This window comes from Andrena cerasifolii, chromosome 1 (genome assembly GCF_050908995.1).
Source record: "Andrena cerasifolii isolate SP2316 chromosome 1, iyAndCera1_principal, whole genome shotgun sequence".
NCBI lineage: Eukaryota > Metazoa > Arthropoda > Insecta > Hymenoptera > Andrenidae > Andrena > Andrena cerasifolii.
Genome location: NC_135118.1, coordinates 8,261,390 through 8,285,479, shown reverse-complemented (window position 1 = coordinate 8,285,479; position 24,090 = coordinate 8,261,390). Strand labels below are relative to the sequence as shown.

The window sequence follows — 24,090 nt, the reverse complement described above, 5'->3', positions numbered from 1 at the left end:
TTAAGTGCTTCTAACAGTGTAGTAGTTTTAAAAAAATTAGGGAGTGTTCTTCGAGTCGAACTCGTGTATTTTGAGATTTTATTTTATTTTATTTTACTTTATTGTACGGATAACTACTTTTATACACATACAAAGGTTTACGAAGTATCGTCAAGAAATAAATGAATGGGACGTTATTCAGATTCAGGCACTGGCAAGGGAACACCGTGAACCCGGACTCACCGACTGGAACGCGACTTTGTGGGCTTTTAGAGTGATTCAAAACAAGAACAACGGTGTCTTTCATTTGGGCCCTATCACACTTTAAGGGCGTGAAAATTAACCTCATAGTCGAATTGGCACTTCCACTTTTTCGCGTATAACTCTGAAAGTACAACAGGCAGAAACAAATGTTTCAAACGAAAGTTTAATTGTGCAATAAGCTCTACAAACTTCCGTTAACAAAATTTTCAAAAGGGTTAAAAAAATATTTATAACTGACGAAAAAAACTGTTTTCCAAATTTTGTTAACGCAAGTTTGTAGGGCTTATTGCGCCATTAAACTTTTGTTTGAAACATTTTTTTCTGCCTGTTGTACTTTGAGAGTTATACGTGAAAAAGTGGATGTGCCAATTTGACTTTGAGGTTAGTTTTCACCCCCTTAAAGGGCGGTAGGGCTTGAATGAAATACACCCTTGTTCTTGCCTCGAGTCACTCTATAAACCCACAAAGTTGCGTTCCAATCGGTGAGTGCGAGATCGCGGTGTTCCCTCGCAAGTAAATGCTAGTAGTGTTTACTGAAAATTTTCCATCATTTACTATCTACACCCCGCGACAGAACTATAAGACACCCATAATTTCTGGGAATATGTTAATGAGTGAAATTTTTGTTAGAATGACCGTTAGTACTATAAGGAAGCAACTAAAATTCATACATTTCTTCCACAGTAACGTCGACGCCAGCGATGGAAAGGTCCTTAGTAAGAAATTTCTAATTTTATACGAGATTTGATGCGACAAAACTATAAGGCACGGTATACTTTGTGCAGGGAAAAAAGAAGTAGGGTGGATGTGCCAGTAAATGGACACGTGCCAGTGAATGGACAGTTCATATTAAAATGAGTAAAATAAGTTATTAAAATAAGCAACTAATTAATTAGAGACTTCTTTTATTTCCCTGCTTCATATCCAGACAATTTTTGCAGCAAGTGCAATCAATCGCGCTGCAAACATAATTTTATAATAGTGCTCATTTATTGGTGCGTTTACCCTAAATCAATGAAAACAAGTTTTTTTTCTACCTATTAGTAGTGAGTAAGTGCCGCCTTCATTCTTTATGGTTTCAATTAATCGTTGTGCTACGGATTTATACAATTTTTAATCGCCTTTCGATTTAGTTTCATCCACTGCTCCTCAATAGACGCCTTCAGCTCGTCCACAGTGGAAAACTTTTGTTTTCCGTTTGCATACACAGCACGCGCTAACATTCCCCAAACGTTCTCAATGATGTTTAAATCGGGAGACCGTGCGGGCCATGGTAAATTTGTATGTTTTGGTCACGAAGATATTGTTTTACTCCTTTTGCGGTATGTACAGAGGCATTGCCATGCTGGAAAATATAATTTTCACAAGCAATGGTGCTTGCGTGTCGTGACAACTGTTCTTCTAATATGTTTATATATCTAGCAGCATTCATACTAGTTGCTTTAAACTTTATATTACTTCTTCCGTAATATCCTATTGCGGCCCACACCATGACACCGCCCCCGCTCATTTGTCGTCTTGATAAATATAATTCCTCCTTCCTCAAATCATGGAAATAGTACGATAAACCGTCCGGTCCATTTAAATTAAAACGTTTCTCGCCGGGGAAAATAACTTTTCTCCAATTTTTCTTCCACTGAACATGTTTCTCGGCGAAAGCTTCCCTCCTCTCCGCTTTATGCCGATTCTTAAGCGGCGCCTTTTTTTTAAGTTTGCGTCTCTTTATACGCTTTGATCCTTTAATAATTCGTTGCACAATACGCACGTTAGTGTGCAGACCAGCTTCCACTGCAATTTGCCGTGCTGTCGTGCACGAATTTGATGCCTTCCTTCATGCTCAATGGCCCGTCTCTCTCTCTCTCTCTTTCGGTTGTTGCCTTTGGACGTCCACCAGTACTAGATAATATAATATAATAAGTAAATTCTTTTGAATTTTTTATTTTAAATGATCGACTTTCGAGCAGCAGTGGTCATCGCAGAAGCCTTTATTTTTAGAGAACCTTCGAGTGATGGACAATAACTTAGTTATTACTAAATATTTTTAAATAAAAAGAATACGATGCACGGTACTAGATGCAATCCTTAAAAGGAAAAAAGATTTCTTGAGAAATGTGTTATAGTTTTTGAGTAAAAAATTTCCAAAGACCACCCTTTTTTCGACCTTTGGTGAATAGCGGGCCAAAAGTGGAAACCTAATACTCTGCGTGGGCCGCACTATTAAATACTTAAATATACTAATCAAAGTATTTTAATCTATGGGGTGAATTTGTTATTTCTGATATATATTTACAATTGAAGCAACTGCGGGCCTCAACACTGCTTAAGGAAGTATTTGCAGATTTGGGGTTTCAAAAAATCATTTGTTTTATGCATACATAAATCGACAGTAAAGCATCTTTAGAAATTTGAAATATTTTCAAAGATAATATATCTCTTTATATCACAAGCAAAGCACTTCGTGCGATCTACGCCCGATATTTAGGGGAAATCCGCGTTTTTCTCGAAACACAGTTTCTTAAACTGGCGTGCACGGTTAAAAGAAAACTAGACATCATTTTGTCTAAATTTGTTTGCGTTAACTTTGTATGACTTCAACCTAGTGCCCCCCTCCCCACACGCATACTTAATTCTAAAAAAAAAAATTGTTTTATTTGAAGAAAATAGGTATTAAAATTAATTTTGTATTCAAACACGCACCAGTTGGTTTTCTTTTTTTAAAATGTCTTCAAGGGGTACACTAGTTTTAGGCCGAAACATTAAAAAAGCATTTGATCATTCGATTTCCAGTGCAACATTGCACGCCGCAAACACCTATCTCTTAGAAATGCCACTCTCCCATCCTCTATGAAAACAACACAATTCTTTTCCATGCCACTCTCCCATCCTCTATAAAAACAACACAATCCTCTCCATGCCACTATAAAAATAGGAAATTATAGTGCGAGCATAGATTACGTAAAATATAAAAAGTTTCATCAAGATTTCACGTATAGTTACTTAGAAAAAAAATCGAAAAAGTTGCATCACATTTAGGCGTGAAACCCGCGAACACTCGCTCCTTTCATCTGCAACGCAGTCCCGCGTTCTTTCGCAGAGGGTTTACCCACGGTTAATTCCCGATTACCAATTCGAAGGGAGAAGCATTTGCAGCCGATCCCGCAGACTCGCCGTGAACTCCATATTCAGCTGTAAGGAACACTTGCATCTGTCAAAGATAATGGAATCTTGTCGTCCGAAAGATAACAAAAAAAAAAGACAGAAAATAGCGGCTCGACCGTTCGTAGAGAATCCTTGCCTGTTTGCAGGCAGATATTGGATATTCCGATACGAGACGCCGGGGCCATTGAATAAAGATATCGATTCAGAGAGAGAGTGTTCGCCTCTTATTGAATGGAACAAGGGTTCTCGATGCTTTCAGAGTGCCCCCACGTATGTACGGCAGAGTGGCATGTATCCGTGCCCACATAGATGGATGACTGTATCTAGAAGCTGGCGTCAGGTAGGTTTGTGTTGATACCCCGGGTCGTCGACATCGCTCCACTATCACTAGGTTCCGCTGCGTGCGCGCTACACGACAGAGCTGATAAGCCGGCGAAGAGGTAACCCACGTGCGATGCACTCTCTTCGAGCACAGATGAACGGCCAACCGAGGAATCGCCGAACCCCTATTTCGAACGAGCCACAAAGATTCCCATTGTCGATGCTCCCCCCGCAAGCTCCGTCACCGTGCAAACTCCGTTCCATCCCGTTGCAAGATACACGCGAACCAGCCCGAGAGCGAGGGTTGCAGCGGGATCTCAAGGCCTTCCTCTACCTATTTGCATGTACTAATAAGCACCCACAGCGGCGTGGGATCTAAACATAAACGAACCATCCGAGGGGTGCGCTCACCTGTGCTCCTGCGCCCCTTTCAGAGCAATCGAACTCTGCGGAGAGCATTATTTGGTAGATATAGACACTGAAATTGGTCCTTGGGGCGAGTTTCCCTACGCTCGCCCGGCTGGACCTTTCTAACCTTCAGTCCACCGATCGGAATTCTTCTAGTCTGTTCTATTAGCCTGGCGGCGGAGAAGCGCCCGAGGAGGACGGGTTAAAAATACGTAGCGCGCGGGGCGACAACAGTGCGGCGGTGTATCGAGCGGCCGAAAGAAACAAAGAAAACACGAAACACGGTGGTGCATGCCGTCGTCGCCGGTAATATCCCAGCCGTCTAGACACTAGACACTCTTTGTTCGTGTTCAGGGGCTGATTTTCGGGGGTTCGTTGCCGGTTCGCGGCGCAGGGCAAGCCTGGGCCGTGCTGCCTTACGGCCCGTCCGCTGGAGGAATGCACGCGTCGCGCGGGCTCGCGGGGGCGAGGGCGAGGGTGGCACGGTTACACGCGAGGATAAGCCCGAGGGCGGTGGGGTGTGCATGTGTTCCGTCGGCCTGACGATCGACGGCGGGCTCTCAACGTGATCAACGACGAAACGAAACTGTGGGCCGTTGCACGCGCGACCGCCCGCCGTTACCTCGCTCTTCTTCTCTCGAGCAGCGCGGTTAACGACGACGCTCACCGAACCAATTCACCGCTTCGCGTCTCCGTCGTCTTCGCCCGCTGCCCCCGTCGAACCCGACCGATTACTAACATTTCAGAATCGTGAATCAGGCGGGACGCTCTCTCCCTTCTCCCCTCCACCCCCCCGATCGATACACACACGCCCGGGCCGGGCGTTTGATCAACCAACCGTCCCCACTGCCCCGACGGATGGGTCACGGTTAACGCGCCCTCCGAGCGCCGCCCTCGGGCACGGCCGAGCCAAGGGAATTAGTGGTGTACGGTTAATGTCGCGAAATTTTGCAGGAGCGAAAGTATCATAGGAACGTTTCAGCTGTGCACCGTGGCACGTGATTTGCGACGCTGGTAATTTTGTGTTTAACGAGCGCGGGATTGACGATCGATTTAAAAAAAAATCGGAGAGTAGAGAGGGTGGAGACTGTGGGGCATAATTCACGAAGGGGGATGAGTAGGCTGGAGGGTTGACGCTGAGTTTCCAGAATCTCTGTTGGTATTTCAGAGTGGTTTCTTGAATTCAATTTCAGGGGTTTTGTAGGATGAACCGGAGGAAAGCTTGCCGCGATATTTCCAGCGCCGCGTATTACCCAGTTAAATCAGATTATACTACAATGAGAACTCGTTAAGTGATTGCTGAACAGAGTGGGTGACTTCTCTACTTATCCGCTGAAAGAGAATTCCGCGGTTCGTCTCTGCTACAAATAAGGAGGGACTGCTATGTGTACCGAGAAACGCAGATCGGCTCCCTAAAGGTTCATCCCACCTCGCCGTAGCATCGAACTCTCTTTTTATGATATCTCGTCCGGTGGCGACATTCCTTCGTGGAAATGTAATCGCGAAAGTTCACTGGGACTTCACAGATACCGCGTGGAATTCATATACGTGCAAGCGCATGTGCGTATAGACGGCGCATCCGTGTATGTAGATCTAGAAGAAGGCAAGAGGAGGATAGCAGAGATGAGGCAGGGCGGAGGCAAAGTCCTTTGCCCCTGGAGCACGGGGCAGGATGGTACACGTGGCTCATAGTGGAACACTATCCCCAGCGATACGACGTGTATCAAGGGATAGGTCCTCCGCGGATCAAGACAATTAGCCTGCTACCCACCAACCACTGAGCAATCTCAACAATTATTATTCTTTTACGAATTGCTATAAGCTCTCTCTGTGCTAGCCACGAGTTTTGCAACAATTTTAAACAGATATTATCGGATTTAGAGCATGGGCGGATCCAGAGGGGGGCGATCCCCTCCCCCCCTTCCAAGATTAATGAAATAGAAAAATATTATGAAATTGTGTATTATTCTGTATAAATAATTTTTGTGAATTTAAGTACTTAGGCCACAGTATCTGATAGAGATATTAAAAGTATTTGTAAAAAGATTTTAAAAAAGATTGTAAAAGGGGGTTCAAAAATGTACTTATGTACTTTTACATATTTCGCCCCCTCAAAGAAAGACTCCTGAATCCACCTCTGATTTAGAGACGGCAACGTGGACCCAGTGGAAGAGGAAAAACGCAGGGTACAAACTCAGGGTACAAAGTGCTCTAACACCAAGCTTAGGTAAGGTTACTACGTGGTATCCAAAAAGAGTGCATGTCCTCCTTTTTTGACTGAAATGCAGTGTCCTTTTTTACTCGACTGCGACAGGCAAAGGAGGGTATTGTGTTTATCAGTCTATGTTTGTATGTCCAGATGTTACACTCTAGAGCCTGTACGTATACACCGATTTGGACCAATGAGGTGTCTTTAGAATTGTCTTCGTAATGTCCTCCGATATATGTATAATTTTCAAAATTGTGAGATACAAATAAAAAATTGGAAGGACTCGGAACTAGTGACCTGGATCCGAGGAAAGTTCTTAACAACCCTCATGATAGTGTTTCCCTTAACGAACTAAACAGGCTGCGGCCCTTGCCATGTAATATCGATATACATAACTAAAGAATAAAAAGAATTAACATTTTTTAAAAAAACCCGACTGCTTAAAAAGCGAATAAAAATGACAAAAACGAGACTTAATTTATTGACACCTTAAGATTTAATTTATTTATACATAGTATATTATTTATCATATATAGTATAATAATAAAATGACAATTTAAATTAACTCAATCGCCTGCAGTCGGAAGCCTTAAATCTTTCGATGTAATTACATTACTCGAGAATTCTCGAGAAATCTCAAGAAATATGATCTCATTTCTGATTTCTCGTGAAACAAAAAATATGGAGAAATCAGGAACACTAAATGTCACTACATAAGGATGAATTTGCATTGATGTTGCCCACCTATTTTTGTTACCAGCTTGAAGCACTTTCTTTAGTAATTGCGGCACATGCTTTGGGTACAAGCGCATCAAAAGATTAAAGACCTCCGACCCCAGGGAATTGAGTTAATTCAAATTGTCATCTTATTATTATCCTATTTATGACAAATAATATACTATGTATAAATAAATTAAATCTTAAGGTGTCAATAAATTAAGCCTTGTTTTTGTCGTTTTTGTTCGCTTTTTAGGCAACCGGGTTTATTAAAAAAAATTAATTTTTTTGTTATGTCTACAACTGAAACGATCCACTGGCCTCGGATTCACCCGGCAAAATTCCATTACTGTTTCCAGATTAAAAAATGAAAAAAATCGTTTAAAAACGAGCACAATATAGTCTGAAATCTTGCTTATTCAGGCATATTGTTCAGAGCTGCCCATTTTTAACAAAAGTTTAATTATAAAACTCCATAGAACTTCTCGAAGCAAGAAGGAACTTTTGTCAAAAATAGGCGGCTTTGAAAAGCATGCCTAAATAAGCATACTTTATATCTACTACCTATTTGGAGCCCGAATATGTAGTAGCTGCAAGATTATTCTAAAGTAAACATTAATGTTTCTTTACATAATAAAACTTGGATATCTAAAATTTGCTTTCATTTTACAACGTCCTCCTTTTCAAACGATTTTAGACTACAATATCCCCCTTTTCCATTTGTGGATCTGGTGAGCCTAGACTTAGGGGTCTGGCACATAGAGACTCTTGTTCAAGAGACCAGAATCTGCAACTATAAAAAGTTGAGCCAATTTGACCGAAGCCTTTTGCCCCTATAAACAGTGGTGCTTCCTCTGAGGAGAGCTAAGATTAGTAACTTTAATGGTGACCAACCATTACGAAGCATCTTTAGGAATCAGTGAATCACTGTGAATACTTGCCAAGTGAGACATGCCACCAGGTGCACTTCCACGTGTATCAGTCGCACCTTTTCGTCCACGGTGCTCTGAAAACACAGAGACGAATCGATCCTCCGCTTATCTTGCAGCGAGTTCAATGCCACCCCAAGATTACAGGAGCCTATCGGTCGTGCAACCATCAACGCGTCACGTGTCCGCAAAGGGTACACACGGTTCTCAGGGCACAATCACGTGCTCGCGTTTACCGATACCCAGCGAAGCGGACAGCGCGAAAAGGAGCGTCCTTTATATCTGAAATCGGTCAGAGAACGTTGTCCCACGGTAACCGGCCGAGCTCCGAGAAGAAACGAGCCATCGTTCCACCGATTCGTATCTGTGCACCTCGAAGAGTACCATTTTGCAGCGAGCAACTTGGCGTTTCTAAAGAAATCGTTGCCGAGTTAGGATCTCTGGTGCACGACGCTTCTCTTCAGTCTAGTACCTAAGATTTAAGAGGTTACGTAAAGAAGGTGTAAAAAACTTTGTTTGTGAACAAAACTTGCAGAGTAATTGATTAATTCTTTAATAATAAATCAGCCAATTCAAAAACTATTTAAGAAAGATATCTCAAGATGTTTAACTGTTAGTAATTTGTAATTAAATACAGTGCTCTAAATGTCCGTATTTCTGCTCACGAAAAGTAGCGATGAGTACGCATTTCAACTCACCATTTGTACCAATCTCAGATCACACAATATGTTGCCTTTTCAGGTTAAAATAAGTTACACCTTTTATGGAGAGGTGCTATAACACAACAGCAAAGCATAAAATAATGATAAGCAAAAAATTAAATGCCTTCGAATGAGAAATAGAAGTTACATCATACATGAAATTCTGAAGTTACGTTACTAAAATTTTGGTGAGTAGAAATGCGGGCATGGCAGTGATTCACTTGACCCTGAAACCTGGTCACCTGTTTCCTACTTAAAGGAATTAAAAATTGTAAAAAAAAAAACCTAAATCCAGAGCACAATACGGTAACTGTTTTTGTTATCAAAGAAGAACTTTTACTGCAAAAACTATTTTCTGCCCAATTATCGAATACCAACAGTGACGCTGTTCCTTAGCGCAATCAGCTAGAAGAGCATGGTCGAAAAATCATGAGTCCTTCGTTTTAAAAATTTTTCGCTGCTAATGCTGCACTTCGATTAGCCCCAAGCTCGTGCAGTACTCGCGTAAATGTTCGAATAATTTAGAATTATTTTGTGGCAACTATAGTGCAAAGGTAACGCTTATAAAAATAAGAAAAATACGAAATGAGCAGAAATAGGGACATTCGGCTTAGGTGAGCCGTCTCGAGCACCCACGGGGGCGCGATCGATGCGAAATGGCCCCCTCGGAACGAGGACACCTCTCGGAAGCGCGGCGGATCGCTGTTGCCGAATTGCACAGACCGCATGCGTGCAATTATCAATCCGATGAGCCGACACGAACCTCTCAGATAAATGCGCCGCCGATGCTCGCGCTGCAAACCGCGGAGCAACGACGCGAATGGCTCCGCGGCAATTCCATGGGTTTCCATGTGCCTCGAACCTCGCCGCGTATCATCGATGGCCACTGACTCCGAATTGCACAGATAACATCTGCCGATTGGACTATCATCGGCCTTGCCGGGTCGATAGCTATTAATTATCGGCGAAACGCCGTCGAAGAAACTAATTACCTACCCGCGTTTACATACGCGCACAATTTGCAAGATCGTTGAATAATTCAGCGAGGGAATTGACGCGCGGATGCGCTGCAGTCTAAATAAATTAAAGTTCAGCGTGGCAGGTTCAATTGAACGGGGCCGTAAATCTCGCGGAAGTATAGGTAAAACGATACATATAAATCGTTTATGCATGCGAACAATTTACGATCGATTTATTCGCGGTCGTGGAGCGGACAGCGGTTGGGACGAGTATCGGTGTACGCTGAGTCCAGTGGCATAAAGGGAAGTAGGTACACACGTGCGCGCGAATAGTAATGCTCAGTTTACACCTGACGAGTGCTCGGCCGAGTGAGCCCGCTGGGCCGAGCACTCTCCCAGTCTGAACGCGTGTTCTAGTACTTGGCCGAGTAATGATCTGCGCGCACATATCCGTTCCGTGTCAGTTCCGTATCCGTCGTGACAGTGGTAAGAAGAAGAGACCCTCTACGCCCATCTTCTTCTTACCACTGACACGGAACGGATATGTGTGTTTAGACCTTTACTCAGCTGACAAGGAGAGTATTTTAGGCGTCCGCCTCCGATCATTTTGATTTTTGGATATGTTATAGAGGACCGAAAAATAAGAAATACGTGTTTTTTTATTTTTCCTCGTTTTCATATTTGGGGGGTGAAAACTGCGTTCAGAGTTAGGGTTGAAAATCGTTTTTGTGGATTTTTGAAAATCTGGCGAGTCAGTCGTATTTCGCATTCAAAGACACGAAATTCGTCCATTAACACTATTCCCCTATCTCTAATAGTTCTCGAGATATTCCACAAAAATGATTTTTCAACCCTGACTTTGAACGCAGCTTTCACCCCTCAAATATGAAAACGGGGAAAAATAAAGAAACACGTATTTCTTATTTTTCGGTCCTCTATAACATATCTAAAAATCAAAATTATCGGAGGCGGACACCTGGAATACTCTCCTTGCGAGTATTAGAATATGCGTTCAGACTGGGCCAAGTGAGCCCACTGGGCCGAGCACTCGTCAGGTGTAAATTAAGCATTACTATTTGCGTTACTATTATTCGTGACAGTGGTAAGAAGAAGAGGGGCGTAGAGGGTCTCTTCTTCTTACTACTAGAGACCCTCTATGCCCCTCTTCATCTTACCACTGGAGACCCTCTATGCCCCTCTTCTTCTTACCACTGTCACGAATAATAGTAACGCGAATAGTAATGCTTAATTTACACCAGAGACCCTCTACGCCCCTCTTCTTCTTACCACTGGAGACCCTCTATGCCCCTCTTCATCTTACCACTGTCACGAATAATAGTAACGCGAATAGTAATGCTTAATTTACACCAGAGACCCTCTACGCCCCTCTTCTTCTTACCACTGGAGACCCTCTATGCCCCTCTTCATCTTACCACTGTAACGAATAATAGTAACGCGAATAGTAATGCTTAATTTACACCAGAGACCCTCTACGCCCCTCTTCTTCTTACCAGTGGAGACCCTCTATGCCCCTCTTCATCTTACCACTGTAACGAATAATAGTAACGCGAATAGTAATGCTTAATTTACACCAGAGACCCTCTACGCCCCTCTTCTTCTTACCAGTGGAGACCCTCTACGCCCCTCTTCTTCTTACCACTGGAGACCCTCTATGCCCCTCTTCTTCTTACCACTACAGACCCTCTATGCCCCTCTATGCCCCTCTTCTTCTTACCCCTGGCACGACGGATACGGAACTGACAGGGAACGGGTATGTGCGCGCAGACCTTAATCCGGCGGGGAAGATTTTCACTCGGCCGAGTAGCAGACCGATGGCTCGGCCAAGTCACTCGTCAGGTGTAAACCCAGCTTAAAAATCAGGCGTCGTTGAGGCAACTAAGTATCGGGCGAATTGCAGCCAGCCGCGTCCGCTTGCCACTCGGTAATCTTGCATTTTTGCAATTCGCGTTTCTTTCGAACGATAACCACTAGGAACATTTTACTGCGTCGTCATTCGTCGCGCGCTTCATCAGGGAATATTCCTACCGACTGTTCCATCTTTTTTCCCCTCTCCTTCGTATTTTTTGCGCGAATTGCAACCGTGTAGCGAACTTGTTTACAATTCCAGATAAGACACTTCCACGCACAACGCATAACTGGCTTGCGCCAAGTTTTTCCTGCATGCCATGCCGCGTCACTGACGAGGACTATTATAATATTTAATGAACGAGGGACTGCGGCCGTGGGGCAGGTTCCAGCGAACCTGCCGCGCTGTGAGTTTAACTTCGGGGCTGAACTGGGTTATATATTGTCGATTATAATTAACGAGCTTAAAGTACCAGACGTTGCCAGGGTAGAACTTAAATTGTCGCAAAGTGGCAAGGGTGGTGGAGTCAGGGGGAGGAGACGGGGTGTCCAGGTTTCGTGGTAGCTTATTGTTTACGCAGGGCTCTGGAGAGTAACTATGCGAAACTTGGTCCAGATCGGTCAAAGGGTTTAGGAGTTAATAGTTAATAGGGAACATAGAGACTGGCATTCTATTTTATACACATACAGTGGCTCGCATTAATATTCGGACACTTTTTAAAAGCGCATAACTTTTTTAGAATTGATCCAAACGACTTGAGCTTTTGTTGAGAAGCTAGAAGGATTAGTTTGCTAACTGACGCGTTTTGTCGTTTTGAAAAAAAAATGTATTTGGTTGGAATAGCGAAAAGAATAGTAAAGGTCGATTTTTAAACTTTTTTTTGTGAGCTTGTAATGAAAATTAAAAAAAAAAACGTTTATAGATTGCAGTAAGTTGTATACGTGCCTAAAATTTCATGAAAATCGGTTAACGTTGCTCCGAGCTACAAACGTTTAAAGATCGCAGAATAAGGTCGAGAATCGCGAAGATTCCCGAAATCAGCGATTTTCGAGCTGACAAAAAAAAGTTTAAAAATCGACCTTTACTATTCTTTTCGCTATCCCAACCAAATACATTTTTTTTTCAAAACGACCAGATACGTCATTTAGCAAACTAATCCTTCTAGCTTCTCAAAAAAACTCAAGTCGTTTGAACCAATTCTAAAAAAGTTATGCGATTTTAAAAAGTGTCCGAATATTAATGCCAGCCACTGTATACATATACAAACACCAGCTTTACTACTTGGCTTCGCCTGAAATTTACAAATTCGAATTCTCATTTTATAACAAATTTTTTGTTATTTATTTATTTTTGTGAAAATATTCACATTCATCTGGATTAGCTAGGCATAATGAGCTGGGACACGTTTCGTGACCCAAGGGTTTACCGTTCGAAAGTTTTTAGGTGACAGACAAACACACAAACACTTTCTGCTTTACATATTAAGATACAGGGCGGCAAAATTTGTCATTTGTACCCGAAGCGGCGGAACAGCTAGATCGAGCCCTGTGGGGGTCAAGTCTGGTTCTAGGAGTTTCGCGAATGCAGAAGTACCGCCGATCAGTTGCATCATTCTTTGCGGCGAACAGCAGCAAGTCACTGTGCAGCACGGCGAACGGAACGAACGAAGTTTTGGTCATCGCCCTGGAACGATATCTCATTGGCTCGCGGTTGCACCTGCGGCAGGTGCACTCGCGAGAGGAAAATAAGAAATTCAGGAACCTGCTTTGCAGATTTGCCTGGCAAAAAGAATGGCCGGTGTGTTGTATCGTTGAAACTGATCGCCGCCAAGGGATTGAAATCGTTAATGTTTTGCCTCTCCCTTCGGCTTCCTGTGCGCGAGCACGTAAGCACGCTCCTCTCCCAACCCCGTGAGAGAAGAGCGTGCCCGTTCTCACGAGACAAATAAAATTCGTGTGATCGACAGTCTTCGCGCGCTGAATATTGAACTTATCACATCAGTTTACCATTTCAAACGAACTTTATATGAAAAATATAATTTTTAAATCAAATATTAAAGAGCATCAACGCAAACCCGTTGGAACATCCTGTATTTATATTTTATACAAAATCCTACGATCCTCTTGTACTCTTAGAAATAACGAAGTGACCACGGGACCACCTAGCACACCCAAAACGAGGCGCAAGAAAATTCCACAAGATGACGGCACCCTTTGCTCTTTGATTAAATATGTACACTTCCGTTGCCTCCGCTGACCAGTGGGACTAGTATTCCAACTTTCTCGACGGGAGAAAATAACGAACATATCCACGCCAACACTTAAACGCGAATCTGCTTAAACATAGATTCTCATTAGTTAGCCAGCATCAGGCCACCGCTCATTACCATTCGTTTCTTTTCATGATCGATGACTGTCAGGCGTGAGCGTCGCGCCAAGCTCCTTGAAGAATGTTTGTAGCGACTCTAGCCAGACTGCTAGACGGTGAGCGAGAATCAGACGTAGGCTTGCTTGGACGATCATCAGGAAGTCCCTGAATTCTTTCCAAGTGGACTACGCGCCAGGCATCACGCGACGAGATTACGCGGGAAAGAGGGAGGGGGGGGGGAGCGTTGGACAAATTATATTAACGTGTATAGTGCTCGCACAAGCTGCAACGTCTCCGCTGCACGCAGTGCCAAGAATAAATATTACCCGGTCAGGCATGTACGCGCGTCACACGCCTGACCTAGTTTAATCCGCGAGCATCCTTCTGTGCTAATTAAGTAGGCGCGTCCGCTTTATTAGCGGCCACTGCGCGACTCCGCGACGCTTGACCACGCACCGGAGCGACGCGGTGCTGTCGAAAGTGACGCGACAGGGATAAAAGAAGCGTTTTACGAAGAGAAAGATCTTAGAGCGATTATTCGCAGTTAACCATACGCCCGTTGTCAAAGCGAACGGAGGAAATCACCCTCCTATCTCCACGAAGCTAATTTATCGCCCTGGCAACCGAGGAGTGTGGGATTTGTCGAAGAAATTCAGAGCAACGGTGCGCCTGTCAATGCACGCCGCGCGGCCTTCGGAGGTTGCGAAACTGACGCGTATACGTCACTCGAGGATGTTGGTTATTAGATACCAGTGCTCGTTGCACTTTCTGCTTCACTCTCACGTTTTAGTATCAAAGGACACACTGGTTATTTCGAAGGCGGTTTTGGAACATTCGAACTTACTTACAACGTACTTTAAGGTGTAGCTGTATGGCGAGCTGGGAGCATTTCTCTGCCACAGCCTTCAGTCTCAAAGTCGAAGTGAACTAGGAACGACGATCGCTTACGCCGTTCACCGCGAGGGGGATCGATGCGCGTGACGAAATGTTTACGGATGACGAGTTCTCATCGGACGGTACATATTTCTCCGCGATGCACCGGAGAGTCCCTATGACCCGTGGCGCCGAGCTCCGATAGAGCCGCTGATCGAGAGGGTTTCACTTCCCGTTGAGATTCCGCCTATAAATACGGCAGAACCAGGCGCAAGGTATCTGGGTCAGGATGAGCGGATCGTGTTTACACGCGTTGGCGTCTCAGTACGCTGTCCGATTGCCGTTGCTAAATTTACCATTTCGATAATAACCCGTCGCGCGCGTTCCGCCCCGCGACGTCCTTCCCTATCCCGCGCTCCAACTTCCAACGGCCGAGGGAACGACGAACGCGAATATACCGTAAGCCGCTAAGCACAGGCAGCACGCTTATCGATGCGCGCGCACGCCAGGCCCGTCCGTGATTTCGCTGCGAATGCACCGGTCGCACGGTCGATCGAATGGTAATGATGCCACTCGCCGATCGCTGTTCTCGGCCCGAAGTCACGAATAGGCGACCCTGAATCGCATATAGTCAGGGTCGGCGAGCAAAGGTGGCAGCAATTAATGAATCAAGACTGCGACTCACGGGTCGTATTTACGGCTGCCCGAGCCATGTTAGACTCCACCATGACACACAGCGATATTTGTGGAGGGGACGTCGGGGCAAATGAATCTTTTTATGCCGCCGCGTGGACACTGTTGCAATCGGGATTAATAAATGTAACGTGGCGATCGTTTCTCGGGTGAAGGGTGCGGGAGGTTAAATTTAAATCGAGGTAAAAAGAATTTGATTTCGTAAGAACGGTAAAAATAATACTCGCGAACGGGCGGGGAGGCTCGAAACGAATTTCGGGTTCAAGGTCGACCGCCACGTCCCTGAGAATCTTCTAACCAAGTTTAAATATAAGTCGAAGCATTGACCACGCTTAGCTAATGCCGACGAATTTACCAACGTAGGCTGACGGTTCGACGACCTGACGCTTACGCGGGGAAAACATTTTTCATTTTTTAAAACAGTGTTATTCTTTTTTTTTATAAGGAATTTTGAGAATACTCTGTTCGAAAATGATAATTATTACAGGGAATGATAAATCGATAATATCGTGTCTGTTGATAAAACTCGAATTCGATATTCGATTTTTTATTACGCGCAAAGAGGTATATTCGACATGTTCGCTTACTGTACAATATTAAACTGTCCTTTAAAAAGAAACAAGATAAATCATGAATATCTCAAACAGTGACCTCTATCGACGGAACATATGTTGTCAGTGGAACGGGTTCAGCCAATTAACGCACTGTTTTATCGACGGAGCAAATCCAGGGGCAATGACCTCAATATTGAGGAGCGCCTGACCTATATATCATTGATGTATCCAGCATGCGCACACGTGTATAGCTCGCGTTCTATAACTTATATTAACTCGTTTTCTATCTAGCAACGCTGCTTTCGATTAATTTTTATCTTTGATTTTCGAACCGACACGGAATTAGCAACGTCGTACCTCGTACATACAGAAAAACGTTGACGCTGTGATAAGACCCTTGTGAGATAAAACGCGAAGGTCGTATCTCGTAGTTAATAGTATCTAACCGTAAAGCTAGGAATTTGAAAACGATATTACCACTAACGGAAAAATATCGATGACCAAACCCGCGCTGATGTAACTATCTAAGAAAACTGAATCCAGTGTCGCTAACATGATCAGGATGAATACTTTTGGCCCTTGCCGAACAAGAGGCTACTTTAAGTATCCAACCAATCACGGACGTTTTAATTGAACTCAACACCACATCGTCAATTGCACTGTTTACGTGCGAAGATTGTAGGTCATCGTCAGAGCGATCACAGTCTGAATGTTCCGAATCAATCGTTATTCCAGCGACACCGTCGTCCTACCACAATTCGATATTGTAAACAATCTCGCATAATACGCGGGTCGACTGGGTCTCTAAAAAGAAGAATCGATACTACTCCGTTCTACGCCGCAGCGAGGCAAGACTAAGGGGAAGGTCGAAAGAGGGCAACATCCTAGGAGTCAATGTCCTGTTGATGACAACAGAGAACACACCCGATCCAGGTCGTAAACGATTCAGTGATGTCGCAGGGTAAGAAGAATCGCTCGATAACACGCAGCGCCAGTAACGCTGACACACTGCCGACGATCTCGTTTGTACAATGTTGTAACAGAGGGCAAGGGAGTATGGTTGAAATGTTTTCAAGGGTGTTTTTATATGTTGCGTACCTGCCACCTCGAGGCCACTGCCAATTATGCGTCTCGTGCGGCGACGATCCAACGCCAGAAAATCCGATTCAGCCGCGATGGGCTGTTATTTTCGTCACAAAACACTGCACATCTTATCACACGACATCGCACACTATCATTACAGTGCTGACTTTTCCGCTCGATCGAACCACCGTCGGAAACGAACGTGTTTCGCACGAATTCACCTTCGTACTCGGCGCAATGCTGCCATACTTATTTCCTGTTGTCCCAACTGTTCACTGTCTTACCACCATAGACTAGGCGGCGGGTTAAGGTGGGAGCACTCGCACACGTTCCGGAACCCGTGACCGGCGCACGCGCGTTCCCTTCTTACGATAATATAATTCAAATTTCGACTTGAATTAGCGGCAGAGAGGGGTCTAATTTGGGCGAATTCCACTTGCGCCCAAATCGCCCACGACCGTAGGAATTTTTCGCTTTTATAATAAAACGAACATCATAAATTATATGTTCCTGTTTTCGAGTCGTAATTTATATTTAAGAACCTGTATTTTCCGATAATGCCTTTTTCATAGATTTCTCTTCCATATTTCAAGAGATTTTCATAAATTTTAAAACGAGATTCACGGGCGTTGCGGGCGATTTGAGCGTAAGTGGTATTCGCCCTTTGAATTAAAGAGTGGATTAAGTTTATGCATACACTTCTGAAGTACAAATTAGATGCAAGTGAGTTCTTTCAAGATCTCTTATTTCTGATGGATATTTATATTTATCATACATGAAAGATGTTATGAATATGCAGTGGTAAATTGTTCTTTTTCTAATTGAATAGAGGTAAGGGATACGGAGAAACTTCTATTCTGTTTTGCAGATGTTGTTTCAGTATTTGTGACTGTAGTGACATCTATAGTACAGAGAATGTATTATTGTAAGAAGATGAAGGAAATTATCAGATGTGAAAACTTCTTCATCAACAGAGATTGTTACTCTTGGAGTTTTAAAATGAAACAATAGACGGATTGTTATTTGTTGAATCAGTAATTTGGGTAATTAACTTGTTTTATTGATCTAAGTTCCTTGCATAACTGTGCTGCTGAAGATCCGGTGTGTGGGTGGGTCCCTTACCATTTTAGGGTCGCATGCAACGTTAGCGATGATGTCTCGAAATAGATTGTAACGCCACGCGTGGTAGGAATCAGAATTCAAGACGGATAAAATAGGTCATTCGCGACCCGCGATTTATAAACGTTTATCTTACAATAACATTTTGGACACTCCCAGTCACTGCCGGACATCTCCAGTGTCTAAATTATCATCGTAACATAAACATTTGTAAATCACGGTTCGCAAATGACCGAATTTTAAGGTCCCTGCCACGCGTAGCGTTACAATCTGTTTCGCGACTTTGACGTTGCATGCGACCCTGAAATGATAAGGGGTCCTACGACTCCCCAAACCCGGGACAGAAAAATACATTGGATGTCAAGTCTATTCTATACCTGGTCTGTGGTGCTACTAATTTGAAACGCCCAAAGTACGAACATCTAACACATGGCATCATTGAATGAAAGCAACAAATAATGTATTCAACAAGCTACTATTTACAAAGAGACACCAACAGTAATATAACCCTGTAACATCACAATATCGTAACAAGTAGTAAACCATCGAAGCTGAGCTCGATTCGCTTCAAATAACCTCCGTAAACAGTTGTCAAATACTTAAAGCGACAGAAGTGCAACAGTCTGTCACCATTGGAGGTAATGTTCGCAGCTTGCCACGCCGAGGACCGTCACACTTGGTTAACCAAGACAATCGAGATCAACGATCAGTTACAGCACACGTCTAAGGTAGCCTTGTCGACCGTTGGCCGGGCCTATTTCTTCCCTCCAGATGTCTTCCGTCCTTTCAACCTGTGTTTTCATTAGTCTCCATCCTGTCAACATCGGCTCGACTAGTGTCGTCGCGCTCGGACGATGCGCTGGTCAGTTCCTCGTCCCCCGCCAATTTCGCTGCGTTCAAAACGACTCGTGATCCGAAAACGGAAAAGCGGCAACGCGAGGAACAGGGACGCAGTCAAGACCAAGTGCCGATATGCTTCGGTTAGCACTCGCCACGCACCGTCGTCGAAATACACGAAAGTACGATGCCCGGGATTCCGCGGTACGCGCGAATATTGCTCTTGCTATGCGTCGGTTCTACGATTTTTCTTGCAACTTCGATCATTTTCTCGAGCCACCTCGGCGAGAAAGCCGACAAGGATGCGGTCGCGAGGCGAGCGGAACTCCGACCGGACACAGTGCAAGCCTTGGCGACGTCGACGAGGAAACGGAATCTCACCGACGAACAGGTACGTTCGTGTTTATTCAGTGAAATCTATTTCAAGTAATACCTCTCATTCTCTCTCCCATATTTTTTTTTTTACAACACCGTGAAAATAGGAATGCATACTTGATCTGTTCGTGCGACGGATACGTCGGAGTTAATTGAACTTTGCACCCATGCGTATTAAGAACGCGTAGGTGCCAAACAGTTTCACCGACCAGGAGACCTTATGGTAGGCGGGTCGCGGGTGTTAATGAAATTTAGAGGACTGAAGATCGATGTTGAACGCTGAGGTTCTGTAGATTATTTCGTAATTTGTAAACGATACAAAACAAGGCTATAAGGAGCTATGAATTTAAATTCCTTAGACGGTATTGTTGCGCGCGCGTGTGTCGTAAGCGAGAAGTCTGATTTAGGTGTTAGTAGATGTCTGTAAATCAGAAATAGTATTGTATTGTATTTATTTAATTGTTCCCCTTAAGGTTACAATGGCTTCCGTTTACATGTATCTTAACTTAACCTAATTCCCCCTCCTTCGCACTTATCTTTCTCTCTCGTTCCTTACCCTATTTCTTATCCGATTACCCTCTACTTCTTACTTTCCCCCCTCCTCGCCCCTCCGATTTTCCTCCGTGCTCCCTTGTCTTCTTTCCTCCATCTTTTCATCCACCCTTCCCCTCCCCCCTCCCCTTCCCATAATATCATTCTTATATTTTCCTGTCTTCCCTCGCCCCTTTCCTCCTCACCGCTGCACGTTTCCAAAACGTGCTCCCACGTTACCTCTTCTTCCCAGTACCTCGCTTCCCTCAAATCAGAAATAGTATTATGTTCGGAACATTTGTTATTTACAAATAAACCTTCAAATTTTATTCGTCATATGAAATCTGGTCTACATACGAATTCCAACGTGAGCGCGTCATTTTCATTTTAAATTTGTCTGCCCTACCTTTACTTTTATTACATTCACTATTCATATCTCAAGAGATGGATCTTTCAGTGCGATATGCGGCTCTAAAGGTCTACTTTTATCTTTTCTATTGCCACATAAACTGTGTTCCTCAAAACCGATTGAAAGTTGGAAAAACGAAATATCCTACAACAAATCGCCATTCGACTTCTAAACGCCAACCATAAGATCCCCTTGCGAGCCTCCGCGCACCCCTACTATTTACATAATTAATTCGCCCTCCCTTTTCGTGTTAGATTAATAAGATGACTTTGCTTGGAAAGTGGCTCCTATCGTCCGAGGAAAGTCTCCCACCGCCGGCAATCAATACGAAGAAAGAGCCCTACCTAATTTTAATTTGGAAGCATGGAAAGTTTCTGGAGCGCAGGCACATTAAACGCTTCACAAATATTACGTTAGTAAAACGGAAACAAAATAGAAAGCTGACGAATTTTAATTAAATACCGGTACGCGTCGAGCTCGTTCGGAAATTAAATTACCACGATTATTAATTTAGATTTTCACCGTGGGAGAATTGCACAGTGAAGAACTGTGCGCTGACTTATCGGTCGCAGGACTTAGATGCGGCTGACGCGGTTGTGTTCCATCTCCATCTGACGAAAAACAGGTCGGAATTGCCAATTAAAAGACGCTCGGATCAGAGATGGATCTTTCTCACCGACGAATCGCCGAAGCACACCTTCCTCTACGGGAATCAAGAAATATCCAACTACAATGGCGTATTCAACTGGTCGATGACGTATCGAATGGACAGCGATGTACCCATGCCTTACGGCCGCGTGATTTACCGATCGCACGCGAATTCGGGGGGTACGGACTTCTCAGAGGACGCTCTGAAAGAATCGAAGACTAAGCTAGCTACCGTGATGGGCAGTAACTGTGCCGGCACAAACGGAAGATGGAACTACGTTAGCGAGCTTAAGTCGCTCCTCGGCGACGACCTCGATATATACGGGAAATGTCTGAATGGCAACGTGACTGCCTGCCCGGGCCATTTCGACAGGGATTGCCTCGCTCTGAATGCGTACAAATTCTACCTGGCTTTCGAGAATTCCAACTGCAGACAGTACATAACGGAGAAAGTGTTTTGGCACGGTTATCGCAAATTAACGGTCCCGATAATAATGGGTGCACCAAAGAGGGACTGCGAGCAGTTGCTGCCGCCTCGCTCGTTTTTGCATATCAGCGATTTCGCCAACCCCGCCGCTCTGGCGAACTATATTCGTTATCTGAATCGTCACGGCGACGAGTACCTCAAGTTCCACGAGTGGCGCAGGGACTATCGCGTGATCAACGAGCACGGATACTTCGGTAGCGTCTCGAGACACTATTGCCGCATTTGCGAGGCTCTTCATTATAATACCCCTACTGCCAAGGTGTACGAGGATATGGAGTCGTTTTGGAACAAAAAACGGGACTGCATCCTCTGATTCCTTTCGAATCCGACTGTGTATTTATTTATTATAACCCTGGGAGAATTTAGTATTACTTAGCAGAATTGTTAGAAAATTATAATATAAGAATTACTTTTCCACTTTTCTTCGTCGTTATGTTGCTCACGTTTAAGTATTTTGTTTCCGCGTTTGTTTTCGTAAATGTACGATATTCATCGGAAGACTGAAGGAAAGAAAGCAAATGCGTGTTTATGATATTAATATGCAAAGTGGTTTACGTATGTTTTTATTTCCCTGTTCAATGTACAAGTTTTATGCAAATGTTTTATATATTTGTCCGCGATGTTTGATGTTGCAACGTTTGTCGCGACGTAGTAAAAATCAGGACATTTTTAAATGTGCTTGTCAATTATGTAACGAAATGCTACGTTTATCGTACATTAACAAACAATTCCCAGATAGCACGAAGGATCGTAAGTACGTCCGATTTGATCAACTAGGCAACCACTTTACGTGACACGATAAGTACGCCTTCGTACTTGGAGATCGTAGCATACATATATCGTGGAATCAGGTAATTATTTATATACGCAGGCGGGAAAGTATTTCGTTATGGATTACATAATACATTTGTTATTAAGATTTTATTTATAATGGCAGTATCAGGTTAGAATGTTTCGTCATGTTCGCGTTAATACTGTACGCACCACTGTAAAAAAGTTTCTATTCATGTTACGTAAAGACTTCCAGCAGCGTTACATCTTTACAAGGAAAAACCACGAGACAGATCACGTCGCGACATTCCGTTGGAAAATCTCTGAAAATGTTCGTCGCCCGAGCAGATTTCAATATATCCCAATGCGCAGTATCGTAACATCAAAACTCGGTCACATTACCACGGCGTTAAAAAAACAAACCTTCCTTTTCAATCCAAACCTATCTCCAGTAGCGTGTTACACAACGAATCGTAGCAAACCTTCCGTCATCATGGCATCGCCGTGCTTTAAAGGGCGCGTCGATCATTACAATGGCGTGACAGTCGATTCCAACGAGGAGTCTTGCACGCCCGAAGACTTTGCTCAACGTCTCACAGGTGCGTAATATAACACTTACCAGCAAGAATTTTATAGACTATTTCGTATCCTGTCAGAATTAAGGATTTCACTTTTCAATTTCACTTCTCGATCCCTTTCGGAAATTTAAGGGAGAAGTCGTTCTCATTGAAAGGGTACTGTAACTTTATTGCAGTTTCTTTGCAACAGTGGATCAAGGAGGAGAAACGCACAGTATGGTTCCGTGTACATTTATCACATTCAGAGTGGATACCTGTACTCGTCAACGAAGGATTTAAGTTTCATCATGCACGACAAGAATATGTTACGCTGTATCGATGGATAGTCACGCACGAAGAATGCAATGTTCCACATTATGCTCATACGAATTTAGGCGTCGGAGCGTTCGTTTACGACGCGCAAAGTAATAAGGTGTTAACGATTAAGGAAAAGTACGCGATCAAATCGGCAATGTGGAAACTGCCAGGTGGCTACGTAGAACCAGGTAGGTATTTCTATTACTGTTCGCAGGATGCATAGGTGTCGATAACTGTCCTGTTTTTGTAGGAGAAGATTTAGAAACAGCCGTGAGGAGAGAGGTTTTAGAAGAAACCGGTATTCAGACTACCTTTAAATGTATAATAGGTTTCAGACATGCCCATGACCATGCATTCGGCTGTTCTGATATATATGTAATTGTATACTTGTCACCTACTAGTTTCGACATTAAGAAATGTAACAGAGAAATTTCCGAATGCCAGTGGATGGAGGTAACGATCTTTGCTATGTATTTACGCATTCTCTGTTTACTACGAGTACAGACTTATTGTTCTTACAGATAAACGAGTACATGGAACACTCGGAAGTGTACGAAACTAATAAAATGGTAGCGAAGAAAATGATGGAATTCTTCAAACACAGAATGGGTCTTGCTGTAGAATCTGGAGTACATCCTATTCTAAAAAAGCCTATTTCTATATATACCATATCAAAAATCGATGACACGCAACTGTCTTCGCAATAATCGCTTTGCTCCTACAGTCTTGAACTTAAATGCATATTTTTGCAACTTGCACAAAATACATAGGCATCTAAAATTATTTTAGAGAGAATATATGAGAATACAGAGATTGGTCTAATATATGAATTGAAATTGATGAAATATTATTTACTATACTAAATTTTAATTAATAAGTATTTAAAAAAAGTGTAAATACTATAAGAAGTTAGTTATTTAATAAAGTTACTGGAATCGTTTATACACCATGTTAA

The 24,090-nt window shown here is 43.5% G+C and overlaps 2 protein-coding genes across 8 annotated transcripts in view; one reads left to right on the top strand and one right to left on the bottom strand.

Annotated features, from left to right (window-relative positions):
• The window catches only part of LOC143369986 (uncharacterized), a 113,709-nt gene extending 96,354 nt beyond the window's left edge, over window positions 1-17,355 (bottom strand). Inside the window, exon 1 of the mRNA XM_076814563.1 lies at window positions 17,099-17,355. The gene's annotated coding sequence lies outside the window, so the exon portion shown is untranslated. The remainder of the gene's footprint in view (window positions 1-17,098) is intronic.
• A 1,261-nt stretch (window positions 17,356-18,616) lies between these two features.
• On the top strand, window positions 18,617-24,090 carry LOC143378627 (nucleoside diphosphate-linked moiety X motif 6-like). Of its 7 annotated transcripts, none has more exons than XR_013088324.1 (5): window positions 18,617-18,930; window positions 19,009-19,430; window positions 20,609-20,766; window positions 20,869-22,340; window positions 22,427-22,542. XR_013088324.1 is itself a non-coding variant. In XM_076830523.1 (5 exons), the coding sequence occupies exons 1-5, from the start codon at window positions 22,439-22,441 to the stop codon at window positions 23,840-23,842; spliced, it is 1,032 nt and encodes a 343-aa protein (XP_076686638.1). In that variant the 5' UTR covers window positions 22,079-22,438; the 3' UTR covers window positions 23,843-24,090. The 7 variants fall into 7 exon arrangements, 5 of the variants coding, with proteins under 5 accessions (XP_076686612.1, XP_076686638.1, XP_076686646.1 ...); XM_076830523.1 differs by lacking the exons at window positions 18,617-18,930; window positions 19,009-19,430; window positions 20,609-20,766 and adding exons at window positions 22,702-22,859; window positions 23,015-23,323; window positions 23,386-23,588; window positions 23,657-24,090 and having other exon boundaries at window positions 22,079-22,614; XM_076830531.1 differs by lacking the exons at window positions 18,617-18,930; window positions 19,009-19,430; window positions 20,609-20,766 and adding exons at window positions 23,015-23,323; window positions 23,386-23,588; window positions 23,657-24,090 and having other exon boundaries at window positions 22,094-22,340; window positions 22,509-22,859.